Here is a 19,614-nt window from a genome sequence, read left to right as displayed (position 1 = left end):
CTGTTTTTGCCGTGTTGTGCCGTTAGATATTGGCATGAGTGAGTACTTTACATCAAATGCCATGATGTAATTTGGCAGCTTCATGATGTACAAGGTCTTGACTTAATACCACATAAAACACGAAACAAGATATTTTGACAATCTGCTCCAACTCAAATGTACAAAATGTGCATCTGCAACGCTGTTTTTCTGTTTATTCCACCATCACTTTCCAGTAAAGTACACCTTGAGGAGCAATAGCAGAGTCAAAATCAATCATAAATGATCATGACAGCTGCACCAAATTGCATATTACCATACATCTTACATTGCCTAAATAACAAGTAACTCCAAGCTGTGTCCGGTGTCCCTTCACATGATGTGCATTATTCATAGTATGAGTGACAAGTCACAGGAACACACGGTCTAACTCTGACAGCATGCACAAACAACCTCAATAAGGGATGTATTTGTGTGAGTGTTATAAAGTATGCCTCTTTGTGTCCAGCCAAAATATATGCCTATGCCAAACCCAATGGGGAGCCGTTACTACAAGAAGAGAAGTTTCATTGTTTGGTATGCCAGCAAGTGGAATATTGTGAAGGCACTTCATTGGATATTTACAGGATATACATGTCTGGGCCTTATTGTGAGGAATGCAGAGCGAAATGTCAGCTTATGTTTCTCTGTGGATGCATTCACAGTCTACAGTGTTGCCCACAAATTAATTTACCAGCTTCAGGCGTTGCCTCTTCTCTCTCTATTCTGCGTTTACAAGGGGCTGATATGAGTTGATTTAGTCTGTATTATGAAGCTAAAGCTACATGATTGTTAAAGGCTAAACAGGCACACAGCTGAGCAATGATGTTCCTGCTGGCAAATTCCTGTACAGCCCTTCTCTTGTTACACTCCTCCGCTATCATCAAGGTTAATTAGAAACTTTCACCATGGCTTCACACCATTTTCAAGCCACCTCCGGAAAATGTCCACAAATTGTGTCTCTCTTTTTCGCCCCCCTCCCCCCTCTATCTCCACTACAGTTTCTCCCTCTGCTCTCCCACAAGGGTCCTTTGGCCATCGTTAGAACTTAATGAACTCAGTTTAATAATCAAGAGGAATTAGTGGCGTTGTTGTATCCTGCAGGCATTGTGGCGCTGGCTCTTCCTTGTGTTTGAAATGAGTGTGTGTTAAATGTGTTGTGTTCTCATTGTGTTCCCTGTGTCCCACACTCTGCTATCAGGGGGACATAATGGGATGTTCCACATCTTTCCCTAATTAGTTTTGGAGTGTGTTCATTAGACTTAGCAGATTTAGTTAACTTATGGGTATCTCACAATGGCCCAATTCCCCCAGGTACACCGATGTCTGGGAGATAAATCATCTCTGTCTGCACACTGTAATGAGGCAGACTGTCACAGTTTGCTCTCAATGTATAGAGAGCTGAGGTATGCAAGGTATCAGTTAGACCACACATGTTTTTCAATTCCCGTCGGCCTTTAATGCACCACAACTAATTTTGTCTAAATTCTGTTGGGCTTGTAAATGGATTTTAAACTGATATATTTATCTTCATGATGACTTCTTTAACATGTCAGGGTACAAACATTCCTCTTTTCAAGCTTGTTGTGTAGCCGATGGATAAAAAGCAGCTTTTGCTGGTGCATCATCACTGTCACTTTCTCTCAGCCAGCTATGGTATTGGAAAATATTCAGCATTAGTGTGCACCGAGCCTGGTAGACTTGGGGTGTTACTTCACTTTCAGCGGAGTGTCACATTCAAATAGAAGTAAATTAGCTGTCACCAAGGCTTGGTTTGGGAGCTGCTGCTATGCCTCAGAGAAGATCCTTTTCCACCGGGTCTCTGCTCACTGCCAAGTCCATGCAAGGCAACAAGTCATTATAGCTCCAAGAAATAAAGAAGAATACAATTTGAGTCAAATTACTTTCTTTACCCGAGGAGAAAATGCATACTGAATCACAGCACTGGTGTAATTCCCCCTGCTGCGGGCTGTTTTGCTCAAAGAAAGCTGAAGGATTACGTACTCCGGCGGCAGACAGTTGCCCTCTCATTATCCACGGGCCAACATTATGTGCGTTTGGAGCTGGACTCATTACAACAGTAATGCCCAAGGGACGGGGCAGATTCACACAGACAACAGGGTGTTGCAGCCCGTCTTTTGAGCATTATGTCTCGCACATTCATCAGTCGTCCATTTCATACAAATATACAGAACGATTAGCTGATGACGGCGATTACTAAATTTATCTCTGAACTTGCTTCTTGGGAAACTCTGCTTTTCCTTTTTGTTGGGAAAGTGGAGAAAATTATCCCTTATTTTGCTCTTTGATTTGATACGTGTCGAAGGTAAAAGACAGATTAGAGTGCAACGTATTTATAGAACAGGTCCAGAGAGTCTGAAAACACAATAAGTCAATAATCATTATCCCTGAAGAAATAGTATGAGGCTTTAGTGGCCCCCAGTGGCCAAATGGAGTAACACAAGCGATGCTTTTATATATATAATGCAGTATTTATTGACACAATAAGAGAACAATACTGACCGAAGGGATGAGCCTTGACTTAATTAAGATGGTACTTTGTATACTTTGTATTTACAGAACATTACACACAGTACAAACACATGTGGCTCACAGTACAACACTCCCACAACGGGCCACACAACAACAAGGTAACATAAATGCCAATCAATATGATGCCAAGTAACACATAAATAATTCACTGAAAGTACCAGTATGCTGTACAAAATGTCCATTTCTGTCACTCCCCTACGTCATGTAGTGTTTGAAACAATAAATATTAACAGAAGCACTGACAACATCTCGTGCATTGATATGAACAGGGACAATGATGCAGAGCAATAATAGTTCTGTACATCGGATGCCACCAACCTTCATGATCATGCTATAATCAGTGGGCCCTTGTGGTTTTAATAATAATCACAATAAACGTCTCATTTTCCTCTCATTTCCATTTTATGTTTAACATAAATATCTCGTCGCATTATTGATCAAGAACAGAGCAAACACATTTTGCCCTGTTTTCACTCTTAAACACTGCGATCCTTCATTCAATATTGTTTTCTATGTTTTCCTTCAACATAGAGAACTCCTTTCCATCTCTTAAAGAATCACTAAAAAAAGTGAGTAATGCTCATTGCAACAATTGTCACTCTTCTGTAAACTGTACAATACAGTAGAAGGACTCCTGCTCACTTGAAACTTCTTTAAATATAACACTACAGTATTGTTACTGTATTTTTGGCACATGTACTGTAGCTAGTTCCAAAAAATCCATACTCCTCAAAAAGGTTCTTAACTTCGTTATTGGCGACATAATGATTGGCTTTTTTGTTTGACTGTAATACTATTAGCATTAAAACACCGTGACTATAGCTATGTGCATCATAATCTACTTTACACCACCTAACGCCAAATTGATTGGGTCAGACCGGTAAAATACTTGCACTGTTCATGACCAATACCTTATTGGATCCAGATGTACACATTCTGCCACAGGGGGGCAGCAGCAGTCTCCCTTGAGGAGATCCAGAGTAAATGTGTGTCTAGGAGGAGGAGTCTTCCTCCACAGGGTGGAGAGCATGCCTCTTGAGCAGTGTCTTTAGTATCTCCACCTCCCGCTCTGCCTCCTTCAGCTTCCTACATAGTGTTTCATTGGTGTTCTGGAGCCTCTGGTTGTTCTGCGAAAGACACAGAAGATGTATATGAAGTATAGTAACTGTGACGCATTTAAGAACTGTGCCTTTGTTGGGGTACGGGGGGGGGGGGGGAATGAAACATGGTCCGGACACTCACTGATTCCAGAGATTCATAGGTGGGTTTGTTCTCATCATCTGGCTCTTTAGGCTTTTGCACAACCGACGCTCTGTTTTCCCACTTGGCACAGTGGCGCTGTTTTCTCTGGGGCACCGGGCTGGGACATGAGGTGAGGGGTGGTGGTGCTGGGACGAGCAGAGAAGGCTGAAGGCGGCTGGCCTCTTGGTCTGCAGAAGACAGTTGGGGTCCCTCTGTCTGGGTGGCACTATGGACCTTCCGGGGCCTCGAATAGGAGGCGACTGGGGAGTCTGGGCTCCAGTCTTTGCCGTCATCTGGCGGGTAGGGGAAAGGACATTCCTCTGAACCTGGAGACGGGGTCATTATCAGTAATTATTATAAATGAGACAAATGGAAAATGCAGATTGTTATCATGACCTACTTGACTGTCTCCACTTTAATCAAAATCATGTCTTTAAGGAGAATAAGCTCATAAGATTGAAGCCATCTACTACCACAAAGCAAAATTACTCAGTATGTATGCACTGAAACACAAGCCAAATAAACCATATGCCAAAATAGCACGTCACAAAGACTCATTTGAAGAGGACCTGTCTTAATATAGCCCCCATGTTTTTAACCAAGTGTCTTGTTGTGTCAATCCTCACCAAGTAAAATCGAAAGTTCTTCTGTTCTGAATATAGTAGCTTTCTCATTGCAGGTGGGTAGCTTCAGTATTACTGGAAGTGAAAAAGTTCCTAATGACAGCTGGAGGGAAATCACCCTGACAGTGAACTCTGTGCTCAAGACTTGTTTTCTTCAAGCTGCAGCAAACTAAAGTGAAATCATGTAAATTCTGACTTTTATTGTTTTCTGTACAGTGGGCCGGGCAGTGATTACAGGAAATAACATGCTTAGTTGATGAACGTTTGACAAAAAAACGTATCTGCCACCAGATGACACCTGTCCCTATTGCTGCCATGTTACATGCATGTTATTGTCTTCATAGTTCAGGTGAGAGTCTGCATCTGTGGGAACTTGTGTAAAGGTAATGTATCTGTGTGTGTGTGTGTGTGTGTGTGTCTCAATGGGACTGTTTATGGAGATAATAAACCCAGTCATCCAAACCCACCCTCTGAGGTGCCCATGGTGACAGAGCTGGAGCTCGGTGTCGGACTGTCGATGGCGTTGGTCACTTTGGCGTTCTTCTTGCACTCAAACGCCACCTGCTCCTTGCACAGCTTGTGGCAGTTCATCCCACAGTCTAAGCAAGCCAAAGAATGCACAACATGTCAGAACAGGAACTAGCGTTCGTCTAACATCTACAAACTGACTTCGACTGACATTTCTTTGAACACCATCTATTCTGCAAATGCAACTCTCAGACTTCTGCATGCTTACCGTCAGGCAAACAAATAGCTCTCAGATCTATTGAGGGACGGGGGAGGGGGAAAAAAACTGTGGTTCTGGCTGCAGATTTCTTTTTTTCATGTGCTGCAAGGCTCAGCAAGGTGTGTGCAACACAGAAAACCACACTACACCGTCCTAATATAGCTTCACTTAACCTGCTCCCCACCAGACAATGTGTACCTAATTTTCAAGCATGATACTTGTTTTAGCCAAAGATATAATCACAATCACCTCTGCATCTGTAGCCTTGCTTGATGACACCCCACAGCTGTGAAAAAGAATATGAAGACCGTTTTTTCACAGTGTAGCAAAAATAAAACTAAAAACAAGGTTACATATTGGAAGAGACTTTTGTTTCTTCGCCCTGCCATAGCAGCTAAGCGGCTACATTATTTCATAGATTGAGTTTTTGTGGTGACTTACAAATCCAGAGCAATTGTCACAGAAGGTTGGTTTCATGTAAGTGGTCTCCTGGAAGTTGTGGACAAAGCCAAGACCCAGTTTGGAGCAGATGACACTTGCCCGCATGAAATAGGTTGTGATCTCCTCTCTGCTGATGAGGCCTTCCCTGGACAACCACAACACATACACAGAATAACTTATAACGAATGAAACCAGTAGATATGGGAAATAGATAGTATCTTCACTTCATATCTTAATGTTTGGTAATGTCATTATGCAATGTGAAAATATAACCATCAACTATGGTGGTCTATGTTTAGGTCTAAATGAGGGCTCGCGTAATAATCTGTGGGTTATACCGGACGAGCACGATAAATAAAAACGTGAGTATTTAGTGGTGGGTGTTATGGTAAGTTCTGTAGTTATTTTACGTTTCCTGTTGCTACACTCATCACTACAAATACCACTTTTCTTCCTCTCCTCTGAAGCCACAAATGAGCTCAGAGCAACTGCATGATCTGTCAAACAAGCTCACTTCTCTTTGTCAATGACACAGAAGGAAAACGGAAAGCTAGCTGCAATTTTCTCAAATTCCTCTTGAGAGATGAAGCCGTTCTCGTCGTGATCGTAGTTCTTAAACACGGACTGTGAAAGACAAGAGGCAAACACCATTGTTGCTTGATTATTAGTGCACAATAGCTGCAAGAGCAGGCTGTCAAAATGGCAGCATCCAGAAGAATATTTAAAAGAATTGATTATGGTTATATAACAGCATTGCTGATAAGCTACACTTGAAAAATGAAGTACTTACATCCACCATTCTCTGCACATGTTTGCTGATGGTTCGGGGATCGGGTTTGGGAGCCACTCCTGGTGCCCAGTCCACAACCATTGGAGGTCTAGAGGGGGTGGCTGGCTGATAGAAAATGAATTAGTCATTAAAAAAACAACCCTGAGCACGCAGATAAACATGTCAAATATTATTCTGTTACATTAAATCTATGAGTGTCCTTCAGAAGCAGGCAAACTATTCTTTGAAATAAAGCTGATTAATGCTTTGAAGAACATATATGTATTTCGACATTTAGGAAATAAGTTGCTTTCGTGCAGAGTCAAATGAGAATATCGATACCGCTCTCATGTTTGCAAATATGTAGTTGTAGCCAGCAGCTGGTTAGCTTAGCGTAGCATAAAGAATGGATGTTTTACACTTTGATTTTTGTACGGAATACAAATGGGAGATGTCCCCTGTTGATTGGTAAGCTTTAGAGGTGCTGGTAATTGGATTGTGTTCCCTTGGGGCAGAGCCAGGCAAGCCATTTCTTCCCTGTTTCCAGTCTTTAAGCTAAGCTAACCAGCTGCTTGCTGTTGCTTCACATTCAGCAAACAAACATACGAGTGGTATCAATTTTTTCTAACTTCTGAAAGAAAGAGAATAGCTGTACTCCCCAAAACGTAAAACTAGTCCCTTAAGTATTACTCAGCCTTTGTTTTAATCATTTTGTTTAAGCTTCTAGCTAGTTGACAGACGTTTCCAGTCTTTGAGCTAAGCTAACACGTAGCTTCATATTTAGCATACAGTCGAAACTGGTACCAATCTTTTCCTCTTGTCTGGTAAACAGTTTTTAACTGACTGCTTCTATCACTCACAGGTGCTTTACAGTTCTTGGGTTCTCTGGTGTAAGACAGTTCATATATCTCATCCTCAGTGTAGTAAAGGTCCAAGGACAGCTGTAGGGAATGAGAGAACACATGTCAGCACATGAGAGATGAACAGAAAGCGTAAGAGCACTCTGTATATATGTTTTTGTCCTTGAAACATGTTTTGATGAGGGCAATATTAGGTCACATTATCTCTTCATGGGCATTCTGTCGTTCAAGTATGATTAAAGCATCGCACACAGATGGCACAACAATATAGCAATCAGAACTCTTTTTCATTCACACTCAGTTCGTCACCCACACACTCATAGATCATAGACTCTCATCACACCCACACAAGCGCGGACAATCCACATGCTGTAAGGCGCTCATTTGCATCTGCGCTAGCATTCAATTTTGTGAATCACATGAAGCTACATAACAATTTGAAAATAATCAAAATGTAAAGTTGCAATGAAGAGTGCACTACCGTCAACAGATGGACCAGGTCCTTGTTTGCGTCCAGCCTCGGAGGGATTTGCTGGAGCTGGATCAGCTCATTAATGTGGCTATAGAGTGCCTGGAGCTTCTGGACGTTCACCTTGTTGTCCTCCACGTAGTCTGACATGGCCTCGTTAACCGAAATCAGATCTTTGAGGTGAACGCCGAGAATAGGGATTTTAAAACCTGTACACCTGTTGTAAGCTTGTCTATAGTTGTCATAGTTTCTGCAAGAGGACAGCAGGTCTGTCATCTCGTTCAGTACCTGGGAAGTGAATAGATGTACTTTTGTGAGGCTGTTATGGCTCTGAATATGAACTGGATCTTATGGTGGTACGTGTCATTTACCTTTGTGACCTCGTTGGGTACATGTGAGGTGGTGTCCTTCAGTCTGGAGATCGAGCTGTGACAAAGCCCTCCCACCACCGCCATTAGTGTGTTGTAATTGTGCATGAGATGTAGATTCTGGTGGATGCACACAAAAAAGCACACATATCAGTCCATCCGCACACACATAAACACGCACAATTAAACTTGTTCCAGGTAGCCCTGGTTATATAATCCACAACACTGCAGTTACATAAGCCACTTACATTGTTGGGTTTTTCTTACTGCGCTCTGATATCTCACTCATTTCCGTGCTGTTCCCTCTCTTTTCAGTTCTCTAACTTTGTGCTGTCACTGGAGCATTATGGTGTGAAATTCATTTTCACACACATGCGTTTGAGGTTGACAGCAGTGAGCAGCAGCAGACTGGTGCATTAGCAGTGCAAGAGGTCCTCCATAGTACAAGCCTGCCTAAATGCTCCCTTGCCATGCGCATTGCTTCTCAGCAGGCCGCAGGCAGCTTCACATTGGAATGGTTTTAGAAGCAAGGTTTACACTCACTTCTGTCTTTACCACTTCCACATCCTCCCCTGTGTCTACGCGTGTTCCACTTGACGACTCCATTAGCTTGTGTTCAGTTCATAATTTTCTATTGGGAAAATCTTAGGATACGCTAAAAGCCTGCAGCAGAGCTGTTGAGAATCATTATAGCTTTCGGTGAATATGCATTATGCAACTGTCAATTATGTAGCATCTATAGTGCTGTTCAGAGTATGACCATAGGCTGTCATTAGTTGGATAAAGTGTATGAACAATAGCACGTAGATGCAAGCAAAGAGGAAATGTGTCAAATAGAGTTACATTTTTCTGCTAAACCAGGAACAGAAAGTGCAAGAGTAGTAGTGAGAGGTTGATTAAACCACTACCTTTGCCACGTGGATAAACTTGGTGAAAACTTCAGCTCTCAGCTGAGCTGTCGGCCTGCTCAGCACCATCAGCTGAACCCATTGGGAGATACCATTACACAGGGCGATGGAACGTTCCATCACGGGGATGTCCTTCATGCAGCAGCTTCTAATGTAATTCTGATAGTCTACAAACTGACAGAGAGAGGAGCATAAACTGCTGCACGGAAACTGGAAGGCATTTCCCGTCGAGAGGAAATACCGACTGGTTTTCCGTTCACAGAGATGCATGTGAAATAAACAAATTATCAACGTGCAAATGATGAACCATATAAACTCAAAACAGTATTTTAGTGTGTATACGCACTGATATCCTGCAGAAGGACTTGAATTCCAGGAAGGTGAGATGCTCAGCCAGCTCAATGGGCTCCAGGTGATCAAAAAGAAGAGAGACCTTCCTTTTTTTACTGCTGTTAGCTTTGATCTTCTGGCTGGCCTTCCACGACCAGTCGCGTTCATTTCTAGAACACACCATCGAATATAACCCAACAACATTTACAATCAGCAAAGGAGTAGCATGACTTCATAAATTGGGAAATTACAGCTTCAGACAGTGTGTCCATCAATACAGACTTGTGTTAATGTGCCCAGGAATTTCTAATTTTTTTTAAATTCGAGGAAATATGCAAACACTTCCAAAGCAACCAATATGCTGAATTATATATACATTTGGACATAACTGTGCAGCCATAAATTGTAAAGTTGTAAAATGTTATTTCAACAATTAACCTATTCAAAATGATAGAACCCCTAGAGCAGGGGTGTCAAACTCATTTTCACCATCATCAGCATTATGGTTGCCCTCAAAGGGCCGATTGTAACTGCAACACTGTATAAACTACTCCCTAACTTAACGTTAAATAACTGTCTTTGCATTTGATTATTGTTTATTCAAGTGTAAAAATATTGGACATGCATTTATATAAAAGTAAAAATATAAGTAAGCAAATGTTATTACAACATAACTCCATTTAATGCAGCGTTAAGAGGCCCACATTACTCTATCAAAGATCAAAATAAAAAAGAGAGAATAAAGACAAACATCAAACGCACGTTATTACATTGACTTTGTTCAAAGCTTTTTTGTCACAGCTGAGAAGGACATAACTGGTCCAACAACTAATTGTGAGAACAGGTGTGGTCTGGGGCTCACCTGCTCACATATATTCATGTGGCTTGGGGCACACCTTGGACAACTATGTTTTTCTTGGGGAGGCTAAATTTAGCGTACTTAGCTCTGTGTTTGATGTCAAAAGGGCGACGTGAATTGTATTCCTTCATCACCGACACTTCCTCACAACACAGAAGACTTAATGGTTTCTCTCCTTGAAGCACAAACATGTACTTTCCCATCTTCTTTGAATGGCCTTCCTCTTCATCAATCTCGCTCTTTTTGGACATTTTGGGATTATTTGTCGATCTTTTTAAATGTAATCACTCGTCTTTAGTTAAACGGCAATATGGAAACACTGCTTTCTCGCGGTAGGATGCCGTTCATTTGCAGGTCACACAATCGGCATGCATTGTGGGAGATGTAGTCTATGGTCACTGTACACTGTAAAACAGCATAGACCAATACTTTATTCATATGTATTCTTTCAGCAAAGTCTTGGGGAAAAAAATGTATATCTGCAAAGAAATCACTTTTAATGGATATTTTGATCTTAACTATGAACATCCAGCATGAGGATCAGCAAGGTGTATCAAAAAGGACTCCTTGAGAGCTTTTAAAAGTATTGTTCGGTGCCTTAACAACAAACCACAGACTAAAAGTGGACCTTTTAAGAAAGATTAAGACCTAAAGCATTGAAATCTGCAACAATTAACAAAATCCAGGAAAGCATTGGCATGCTATGAAGCATATTCAGTCAAAAAAACTTGTTTTTCGGTCAAAATTATCAGCTGTTTCTGCATGTTTTTTTTTTTTTAAACCACATACCTCATCTCACAAGAGTTACGGTATTTTAGCAATTTAAATGTATTTAATCGACTTTGTCGTTGCGGAGATATGCAAGTGTGTATATTCTTCTATGATAATAAATTAAATATTTTTGGAAAGACATTAATGCCTTGGATTCTAGAAAATTGGGAGAACATTTTCTGAAATTTTATAGACGACATGAATAACTTGTCATATATTATTGTTCGCTGCAGGCAGAGTAGTTAAGTAGTCAAGTGGTTTATAGAAGAGAATGTCAAACCGTGGGAAAGCTGCATAGCTACATAAGAAGCCTCAAAGTTCGACTGTTCACAGTTCAAAGTCTGCATTCTGGATCGTGACTGAACAAACCACTGAGTGTGGTGTAGGCCTAATGTCTCAGTTGCCAGCTGGTCAGAGATTAACACTTACATCCATTTGGTCTCGAGAAGAGAGCAAAGATGCTCCTGTCCCTGCTCTCTGATCAGCTCCCGAAACTGGTCCAGGCTGTCTGACAAGCTGTGGTGCAACCGGAACATCATCCAGAATTCCTGGATCCAATACCTGCGGGTCAGAGGTGATGCCATGAGACCGACACAGAACATCCAAATAAAGTTAGACTCGTACAATGAGTAATTGTGTAAAACTGACCTGATGAGGTAGCATATCCTCTGGCACTCTGTTGGCTGCTCATTGTCCAGCGCTATTTTGAACGTAAAGGCTTTGGTTAAGAAGCTGATTTTGACTTATCGTGATTAGCAACCCGGGTAAAGATTGGTTTAATTGTCTTAAAGTTAAAGCTGGGATTCACATCAGGTGTCCGCAGCTTTTCAGGCTTTGCAACACTTTCAAAATCGGCAGATCATTGAAATTGTACAAGACCGGTACGTTTTGAGTAAACAATGAACATATGTGTATTTCGACTGCAGGGTTTCTTTCGGACAAACAACTCATTAACAAAAACTACAGCAACTAAAGCAAAAGGCGAACAGAAGCGGCATTTGGTAATGTGGGAGGAGGCGACTGCATGAAGCCAAACTCTGATGAGCATCACTGAATGAATCACTCTGGCATACAGAAGCAAGTGAATAACAAAATGTACAAAGAGAACACACAATCAATGCCTCACATACTGTAGAGCAGCTGTTGATTAACGTGCATTGTTTAGTGGTTGGACTCTGGCGATGTTTTCATCAAAGCCCAAAAGAATATTATTATTTAACATGGTCGCTAAAGGCTTCCATTTTGCACATGTTGACCACAAAAACACTGTCAATTGATATACAGCACACACACAAAGATATTTCCTCATCATACTAAGCAGCTCGTATGTACAGAATGTAGCTCTCAATTGGCAGAAATCAGCTTAAAGTGATTCATATAAAAAGGCTAAATTGCGTCATGGGAGCAGAAGATCTGCCCACGCAATCCCAAGGCCAGACTGTGATGAAGGCTGTTAATGGCCCCCGTGTCTCTTTCCTCCATCCCTACGCTGAATGTATTTGATGCATCCTTTCGGGTCTTCGGCTCAGAACGAGAGCGTTAAAAATAGCGGCAAAGAGGGGCATTCGGCGTTGCACGCTCTGACGTGGGTTAGTGTGACGGGGCCTCTTTAAGCAATGGAGGGTCTGTGTTTATATTTCGTTGAAGAGGACCTGAATGTGAAAGAGGCAGAGGTAATTAACACCTGGAGCCCAGAGGCTGCTCACCGGGGCCAGGAGGCTCCTCTGAGAGGCTTAGTGACGCCACGGCTGTTTCCTGAGTGGAAGCCTAGATTACAGGCCCTTCACTCAAGTCACAATACTACCAAAAAAAAAAGGTGTGAAGTCGAGAAAATTAAACATTTTGAAAGAGATTATTGAGATTGCTATTGAATGCATGGGCTATAGGGCCCAGAGTGAAGGGAATTTACACGGACAGAGATGTAAAAGGTCTACAGCAACTGACAGCAGGAGTAAACATGAGCTGCCACTTGCCTCTATCACATTTTACACTGACGGCTACAGGCTGTCGTAAGCCAAGTCCAAGCTTGATTGCCGGTTGCTATTGACAACCAAAGGAAAGCAGCACATAACAGAGCCAGTGATCTGATCCCGACTTACATTTGGTGCTCAAAATTGGCCAGTTGCATTGTTTGAATCATCTGTCTGTGTTAAGAGAGATAACGTTGAAGGATATAGAGTGGTGAGTTTGTCCAGCAGATCACAGGAGGAGATGTGGATGCGGTGCATGGTCAGGGTGATGTTCAACAGGTGGCTGCTTCCACACACACCGCCATCCGAGTCTGCAAGACAAAATGCACAGACTTAAATTCACCATCATTGCTGCAAAGTGGAGAAAACAAACAAAAAAAACACATGTCAACATGTCATCCCCTGAAAATAAAAGTTGCATCAGAAGGGATACAAGGTTTCCGTTGTTCAGGTGGCAGCACACATCACATGTGTTTAACTTTACTTTACAACCATCATTGCTCTGCTTTTACAAAGTACACTGTTTATGTTATATATATATATATATATATATATATATATATATATATATATATATATATATATATATATATATATATGTTATGTTATATGTAGTTCAAGAGCTATGGTTCATGTGCGATATCATTCTCTTTGCCAATAAATCCCATGTCACAATTATATACTTTAATTTTCAGAAAAGGCTGAATACATTTTCCAAAAACACATTTGAGCAAACATTATTTGAACAGGAGTAAATAATTGTTTGGTACTATTTTCAGTTGAGGATTAATCTAAATTTGCTGCTCTATTGAATATTGTCAGCATTGGATTGGATTGTTCACCAATGTGGGATTGACTCTAAATAAACTACAGGCCCCATGTTTGCAGTAATGAAGGAACATCTCGTCCAGTATGTTGTGGCTCATGGACTTGTTATAGTTTTTGGACAACAATGGAGGTTTATGGCAGAGAAGAATAAGATACATCTGGCAATATCCGTACGTCGTATCAATTAATTTGTGGTTCTGGTCTTTCATTGGATTTGATAATAAGAACATATAGAATATCAGCCTCATCTTTCAATTACTATTTTCTGAATGAAATGCGATGATGGATGGACCACTCTTTTTAAATAAACCAATGTCTGTGGATGCAGTGATTCATAGATTATTCTAGATGATTCCTTTGATTACACATCTCTTAATTATGATCCTCTGCCTCTGAATAATCCTCAAGCGTTACCTGTGAATACTATGACATAGATACTCCGATCACTGACAGCAGAGGGTTAGGTTAACCGTCTAAAACACCAGCTGAAGCACACACTGTAACATATGGTGTCATACTATGCAGCACGGACCCCTTTTGTGAAGATTTGCCTTTTCCTCTGATTGTGTGAACCTCTACGGCTCGCTAGTCTCACTACCTTTTTCGCTTCCTTTTTCCTTGTGTATATCTCACTTCCTCCCATTGTGGCCAGACCACCTTTTCTTATCTCGGTTGTCTGATGCTGGGCTACAGCTGACATCTTGAGACCCACGGGGTGAGACGCTTTCTCGTCGACCACTTTACAAAATGAGCCTCCACGTGTACAAAGTATGACATAACATCACAACGCCAGGTCTGACCTTTAATTGCAGAAAACACTTTTTTTTCCAGGGTAGCAGCGCACCACTTACCCTAAAACCAATGACATGCAGAGAATTAGCGACGGACAAAAAGAAGAAGAGCTTTTAATTGCATCTTGAAATAATATCTATACATCAAGGTGTGTTTTAGGCTGTTTACATCTCCCTTCGACAAACTGCAGAGAATTAAAACATTGTGCTGAAAATGTGTGAGTCGTCGAGCTGAGAACTGTTTCCCTTTCAGCTTTACCAGTATCTTGACACCATCAAGGACATGAGGCATCTGTGGACCCACTTTTAAACCATGTCACCTTGGAAATACCTCGGACGCCATGGCAACATGTTTTCTAATCTTTGTTATCTGTAAGCAACTCACCACTCCAGCTGCAGCTGACTAATCTAGCCCTCATATCCTGCTTGGGGTGTGTTTCTGTTTGTAACACAGCCTCTACCAGCCAAAACCAGTGAATATCAATTCCCTCACCAGTCAAGTCAATAAGAGAGGGAAAGAGAAGAAGAGTGAAACAATGCCTAGCAATTAAAATAACATGGCTGGTAAAGTACTAACGCTCTGATGCAGTTAAGACATATATGTATAGAAAGCAATACCCACTTCTTCTTCTTCTTGACATTACCAAAATGATCAACTCACTCATATTTGAGTTTCCACTCTGGCAACAGGTATCAGCTGTGAATCAGACCTATAGCAAATGCACAACAGGAAGTCATGACTCTCCATCAAGTAAACAATTGCTCCATCCTTTTTTTCACAACTTTCCAACCGCTAACCCTCCCTGTGCAGGGTTAATTGCAGGAGGAAATCCCCTCTCCACTGTCTGTTCCTGACTGGAAAATTAGGAAAGCTGCCGCCCGCTCCACTGGAACTGTGTGATACTGTATGGTGATAAACACAGCCAAGGGCACGCAGCGCCTGGCCCACTTTTAAGGTTATCTTAGACATTCATCAGCGTTTTTCCTTGTTTTGACAGAGGCGTTCAGACTGGTGGTCCCTTTGTTTTAGAGGATTCCAAATCAGATGCAGGATGATGATTAGGTCTCTGAACAAATATCTCCAAAATGATCAGGTCCCACAGTAACTTTACGGACTATGTTTGAATTTAAACTTTAGAGCAGAGATTCTCTGCTACTGGTACTTGTACGACAGGGAGTACCTCTGCAGCATCGGAAGATTTTGGAGTAGTTTGACTCATTTTATCAAATAGAATTTCATAATTCAACTTTAAACATATGTCTATACATAGGAGAATGTACAAATGGTGGCTGTCTACCCCATAACATTTCACATCTGTGTGACATTGACGCTCATCCCTCTACATTCAACGTTTGCACATCCCCTGATTTTTTTTTTAATCCTGCACACAACTGTACAGCTCTATTACTCGGAAAAAGGTATACTGTACATATTACAGTTATACTGTACACACAACAGTTTTTTGTTTAGTTTTTATTGTACTTTTTCTATTTATGTTCTTGATCTTTGCAGTGTATTGCCTGTATCCTTTCTTTCCTCTTAATATATTTATTGTACAAAGCAAACACAAAGGCAAATTTCACGTAAGCAAACAACCTACTTGGCAATAAACCTCATTCTGATTCGGAAATAGTTGGTAAGTAATGATAACATGCTTGAAACATCCGGTTTCTGCCACTCCAAGTGATACGAGTGTGAATGCAAACATCCACGATTCAATTGCATAAGAAAAATATTGAAACATATGGTATTATTATCATTATTATTATCTACTTTTATGTCGTTAATAGTTCAAAGCTACCCAATGTAAAATCACTTCAAAGGAACACATTTGGAACATGATGGGGGAGTTAAGCTGCTTCAGAGGTTGAGGGCTTTCTATACAGCCAACAGAAAGATTCTCACTGTAAGAATCATATTGTTTAATTTCTTACATATTTTATAAATGATATCTAATAAAAAGAAAACCTGTATAAATACAAATTAACTGTGAAATGAAATATGCATGAGGTCGACATTGGGCATGTTCAGAGCGTGCGGTGTGGTCGAGAGAGAGAGAGAGAGAGAGAGAGTGATGATGTCAACAGCTATTGATCCACACCTCATCGTGCTCTGCATTTCAAAGGCTGGTCAGCATCTGAGGACCACCGTTAGGGGAGCTGACCTTTCGGCTCAGCCAGGCTTGAAGCCTCCATCAGGTAATCCTTCAAATAGCTCTTACGTGAACTCTCACATTTGAAAAGGTGGCAGGATCAGCAGACCTCAGGGGTTCGCCTGTGATGTGGGCCAGGAGGAGCAGAACTATGTTCCATTTTATCAGGAGGTGTTCAAGGAAACCCTCATTCATAATAACACACTGTACTCAGTGTGATGCCATCTTCAGCATGTGGATCACACGTATTGACATTTCTTTCAGCAAGTGTTCAGAGCGTGCTATGATAGTGTTCCTTAACTCTTCTTCTGATTAAGTCAGTTCCTTTCGTCGATCTGAAATGAGCAGCAGGCTGTCATTACTGCCCGCTTTTACCTCTCCACAGATAAATGTAGTTATAGGATGTCATTGTAACGCCTCTCCATTGCTCTTGCTCCATTTGTGTAACCAGGCAACGGCAATTTGAAAGCTTGTCTCTGCAGAGACACAATCACCATAACTCTGGGAGCACTCCTGACAACTTGATGAAGCCAATGATCATTGCTTGATTGATCCAGCTACAGCCCACTCAATCACTGCTGCCCCTTTTCATTTAAATAAACGATGCATCTTGCATACAGTCAAATATTGAAAATGATTCATTGACAAATGCAGTGGCATAGCTAATTATGGTACACATAATCATCAAATACTGTTTTCCTTCATATTTTCAAATCACTCAAAAGCAGAAAAATACTCAAATCTGACCGGCAAGCATTTAAAAGACGGATTTCATCTTCAAAACATAAAAAACCTACATTAAACTAAAATATAGTCAGGTGAGTTCAGAAAATCCATTTCACTTTCAAATGCCGACTCCATTTCCTTAGAGGCCTGCCCAAACTTGTTGGGAGGTTTGCAGTCAAATGCCAGAAGAAAATGTGGGGAAAAACAGAGACTTCTGGGAAACAACAGCATGTGATGGCTCGTAAACTGGTTTATTATCTCCTTGTTTCTCAATAACAGAGACAAATACTGCAGAAAAGTCAAACGTAGACAAAACGCACACAGAAAAGACTTCCGCGTGACACAAACACGGACCACACACACACACACACACACACACACACACACACACACACACACACACACACACACACACACACACACACACACACACAAACACACACACCGGTGCTCATGGTGTACACCTCACTGCAGTATTCCACCAATAAAACAACAACACTGGTGGCATGGCAGGTCACATTAACTCACCAAAGCACTGCAGACAGGCCTGGATGAGGTCCTCCCAGCTTCCCCCCTTTGTCAGGGGACCCAGGGACACCATGGATTTCCCCGGGGTTGTTTGGGCCGGGCTGGGTTTGTGGAACCTGTGAGGGCGGCCTGGAGGAGAAACTCTAGACCTGGAGCTGCATCCTGGAGACACTCTCCTTGAGAAACACCAACACAAGAAGAGTGAGGGGGAGGAAGTGACAGGAGGGCTTGCTGCAATGAAAGTCTAGTCGTACACGTGTTTCAAGCCATAATCTCATGAGACCACACAGATGATGACACATGAAACGATCTATGTCACAAGAAATTGGAGCCATTGTTTGAATTTAAGAACCTCCTGGAATTTAGCTATTCATTGTTCTCATTTCCTTCCTTTTAACTTAGGGAAATACCGGTTGATTGCGGACATCCAGTTCAAAGTGTTGAGTGACCAGTAAACAAGGAGGAATTTGAACCATAAAACATCGAAACATGTTAAATGTAAATATGCATGTTAAGTGCAGCAGGTCAGAAAGTATAACCTGTGCGTAAAGTAATTGGGTAGCCTAAAGTTAGCTGTTCACGCACTGTTTAGGCACACATATAAAAAAAAATTGTGGAAATGCCAGTTTATTTAGCACTAAGAACAGTCACTAGTCCAACTCTGATCATTTAAATAATCAAGCTATTGTTAAATAAGTCCGCAAATTTTCGCCAAAACCCAACATACTCCACTAAAAAAAAAAAAAAAAATCAGGAAAAGAGTATCTGACTTACGCATCGTCTTTTCCCTTTTCGTCCGACGTTATACTTTCGTTTTGGTTGTTTTCCTTTGATTGACAGCCCATGGCGAGGTACTGGGCGACGAGCGGCTGAACTAGGCTGTCCATCTGTGTTCTCCTCGATGGGAGCATTGCATGGCTCAGCTCGGCTCGGTGCGCCTCCGCGGTCTCCGCAGCATTGTGCTGACTCGTCAATGAACGTTACACAATTAAGTCCCCCAGCGTGTCTGCGAGTGGGCGGCCGCGGAGCCGGGCTTGTCACTCACAGAGAGGGCTCTGTCTTCTTCTTTCTTTTACTACTTTAATGTAAGGGCTCGTTTGGTCGCTGGTGTCTGATTTTGTTAGAAGAGCAAGCACAATGACAAAGCATGTTAAAACATTTTTGTTCTGTCGCCTCCCTCATTTGAAACTGTAATAAAATCGGATCATAGATTTTAGTCTCCACCTATATGCTGTGAAACATAAAATCATATTTTAAAATTATAAAGGTTCACACACATTTAGAGTCCATGTCTCTTTTGGCACATGAATACATTTAGGGAAATCTCTGGGACGTGATTTACTAAAAACCTTTGTGTTTGTTCAGACTGCAGAACAGGAACAGGGTGGACCTTCCTCTACGGATAACAGTGTAAGCTTCCATGGGGGCTTTTATGGGGGGATACATTTATTGTAGTAGTTGGTCCAGGGTAGAGGTTTCCTGAAGTCTTTCAACTGCTTTAAGACGAGTCTTATCACACTTTTCCGGGTGGAGAACAGAGCTCTGTGAGAAGGGATTCATGTAGACATTATGCCAATTCATAACAATACAGTAAGTTAACATGTAGCTAAAGTGACACCTGAGGGCCTTTGAAAGATTGATTTATAGGACTGAACAAGGGATTATTCAGACAATTGTATT

At 41.5% G+C, this 19,614-nt stretch overlaps 1 protein-coding gene across 1 annotated transcript; it reads right to left on the bottom strand.

Moving 5' to 3' along the window:
* Positions 1–2,502: 2,502 nt before the first annotated feature.
* LOC306745422 (RAS guanyl-releasing protein 1-like) lies at positions 2,503–18,845 on the bottom strand (the record flags this gene model as incomplete). The annotated part of the gene is made up of 17 exons (XM_079228207.1): positions 2,503–3,698; positions 3,814–4,139; positions 4,904–5,035; positions 5,413–5,449; positions 5,605–5,749; positions 6,119–6,228; positions 6,395–6,499; positions 7,234–7,314; positions 7,715–7,990; positions 8,074–8,190; positions 8,979–9,152; positions 9,325–9,478; positions 11,368–11,499; positions 11,587–11,670; positions 13,102–13,219; positions 17,935–18,110; positions 18,709–18,845. 17 exons carry the CDS (start codon positions 18,843–18,845, stop codon positions 3,564–3,566), a joined length of 2,439 nt encoding a protein of 812 aa, XP_079084333.1. The 3' UTR covers positions 2,503–3,563.
* Between the last annotated feature and the right edge of the window lie 769 nt (positions 18,846–19,614).

Source organism: Taurulus bubalis, assembly GCF_910589615.1.
Source record: "Taurulus bubalis genome assembly, chromosome: 1".
In the NCBI taxonomy this organism is placed as follows: domain Eukaryota; kingdom Metazoa; phylum Chordata; class Actinopteri; order Perciformes; family Cottidae; genus Taurulus; species Taurulus bubalis.
The sequence above is the reverse complement of the archived record's forward strand: the minus strand, read 5'-3'. Positions and strand labels throughout refer to the sequence as shown.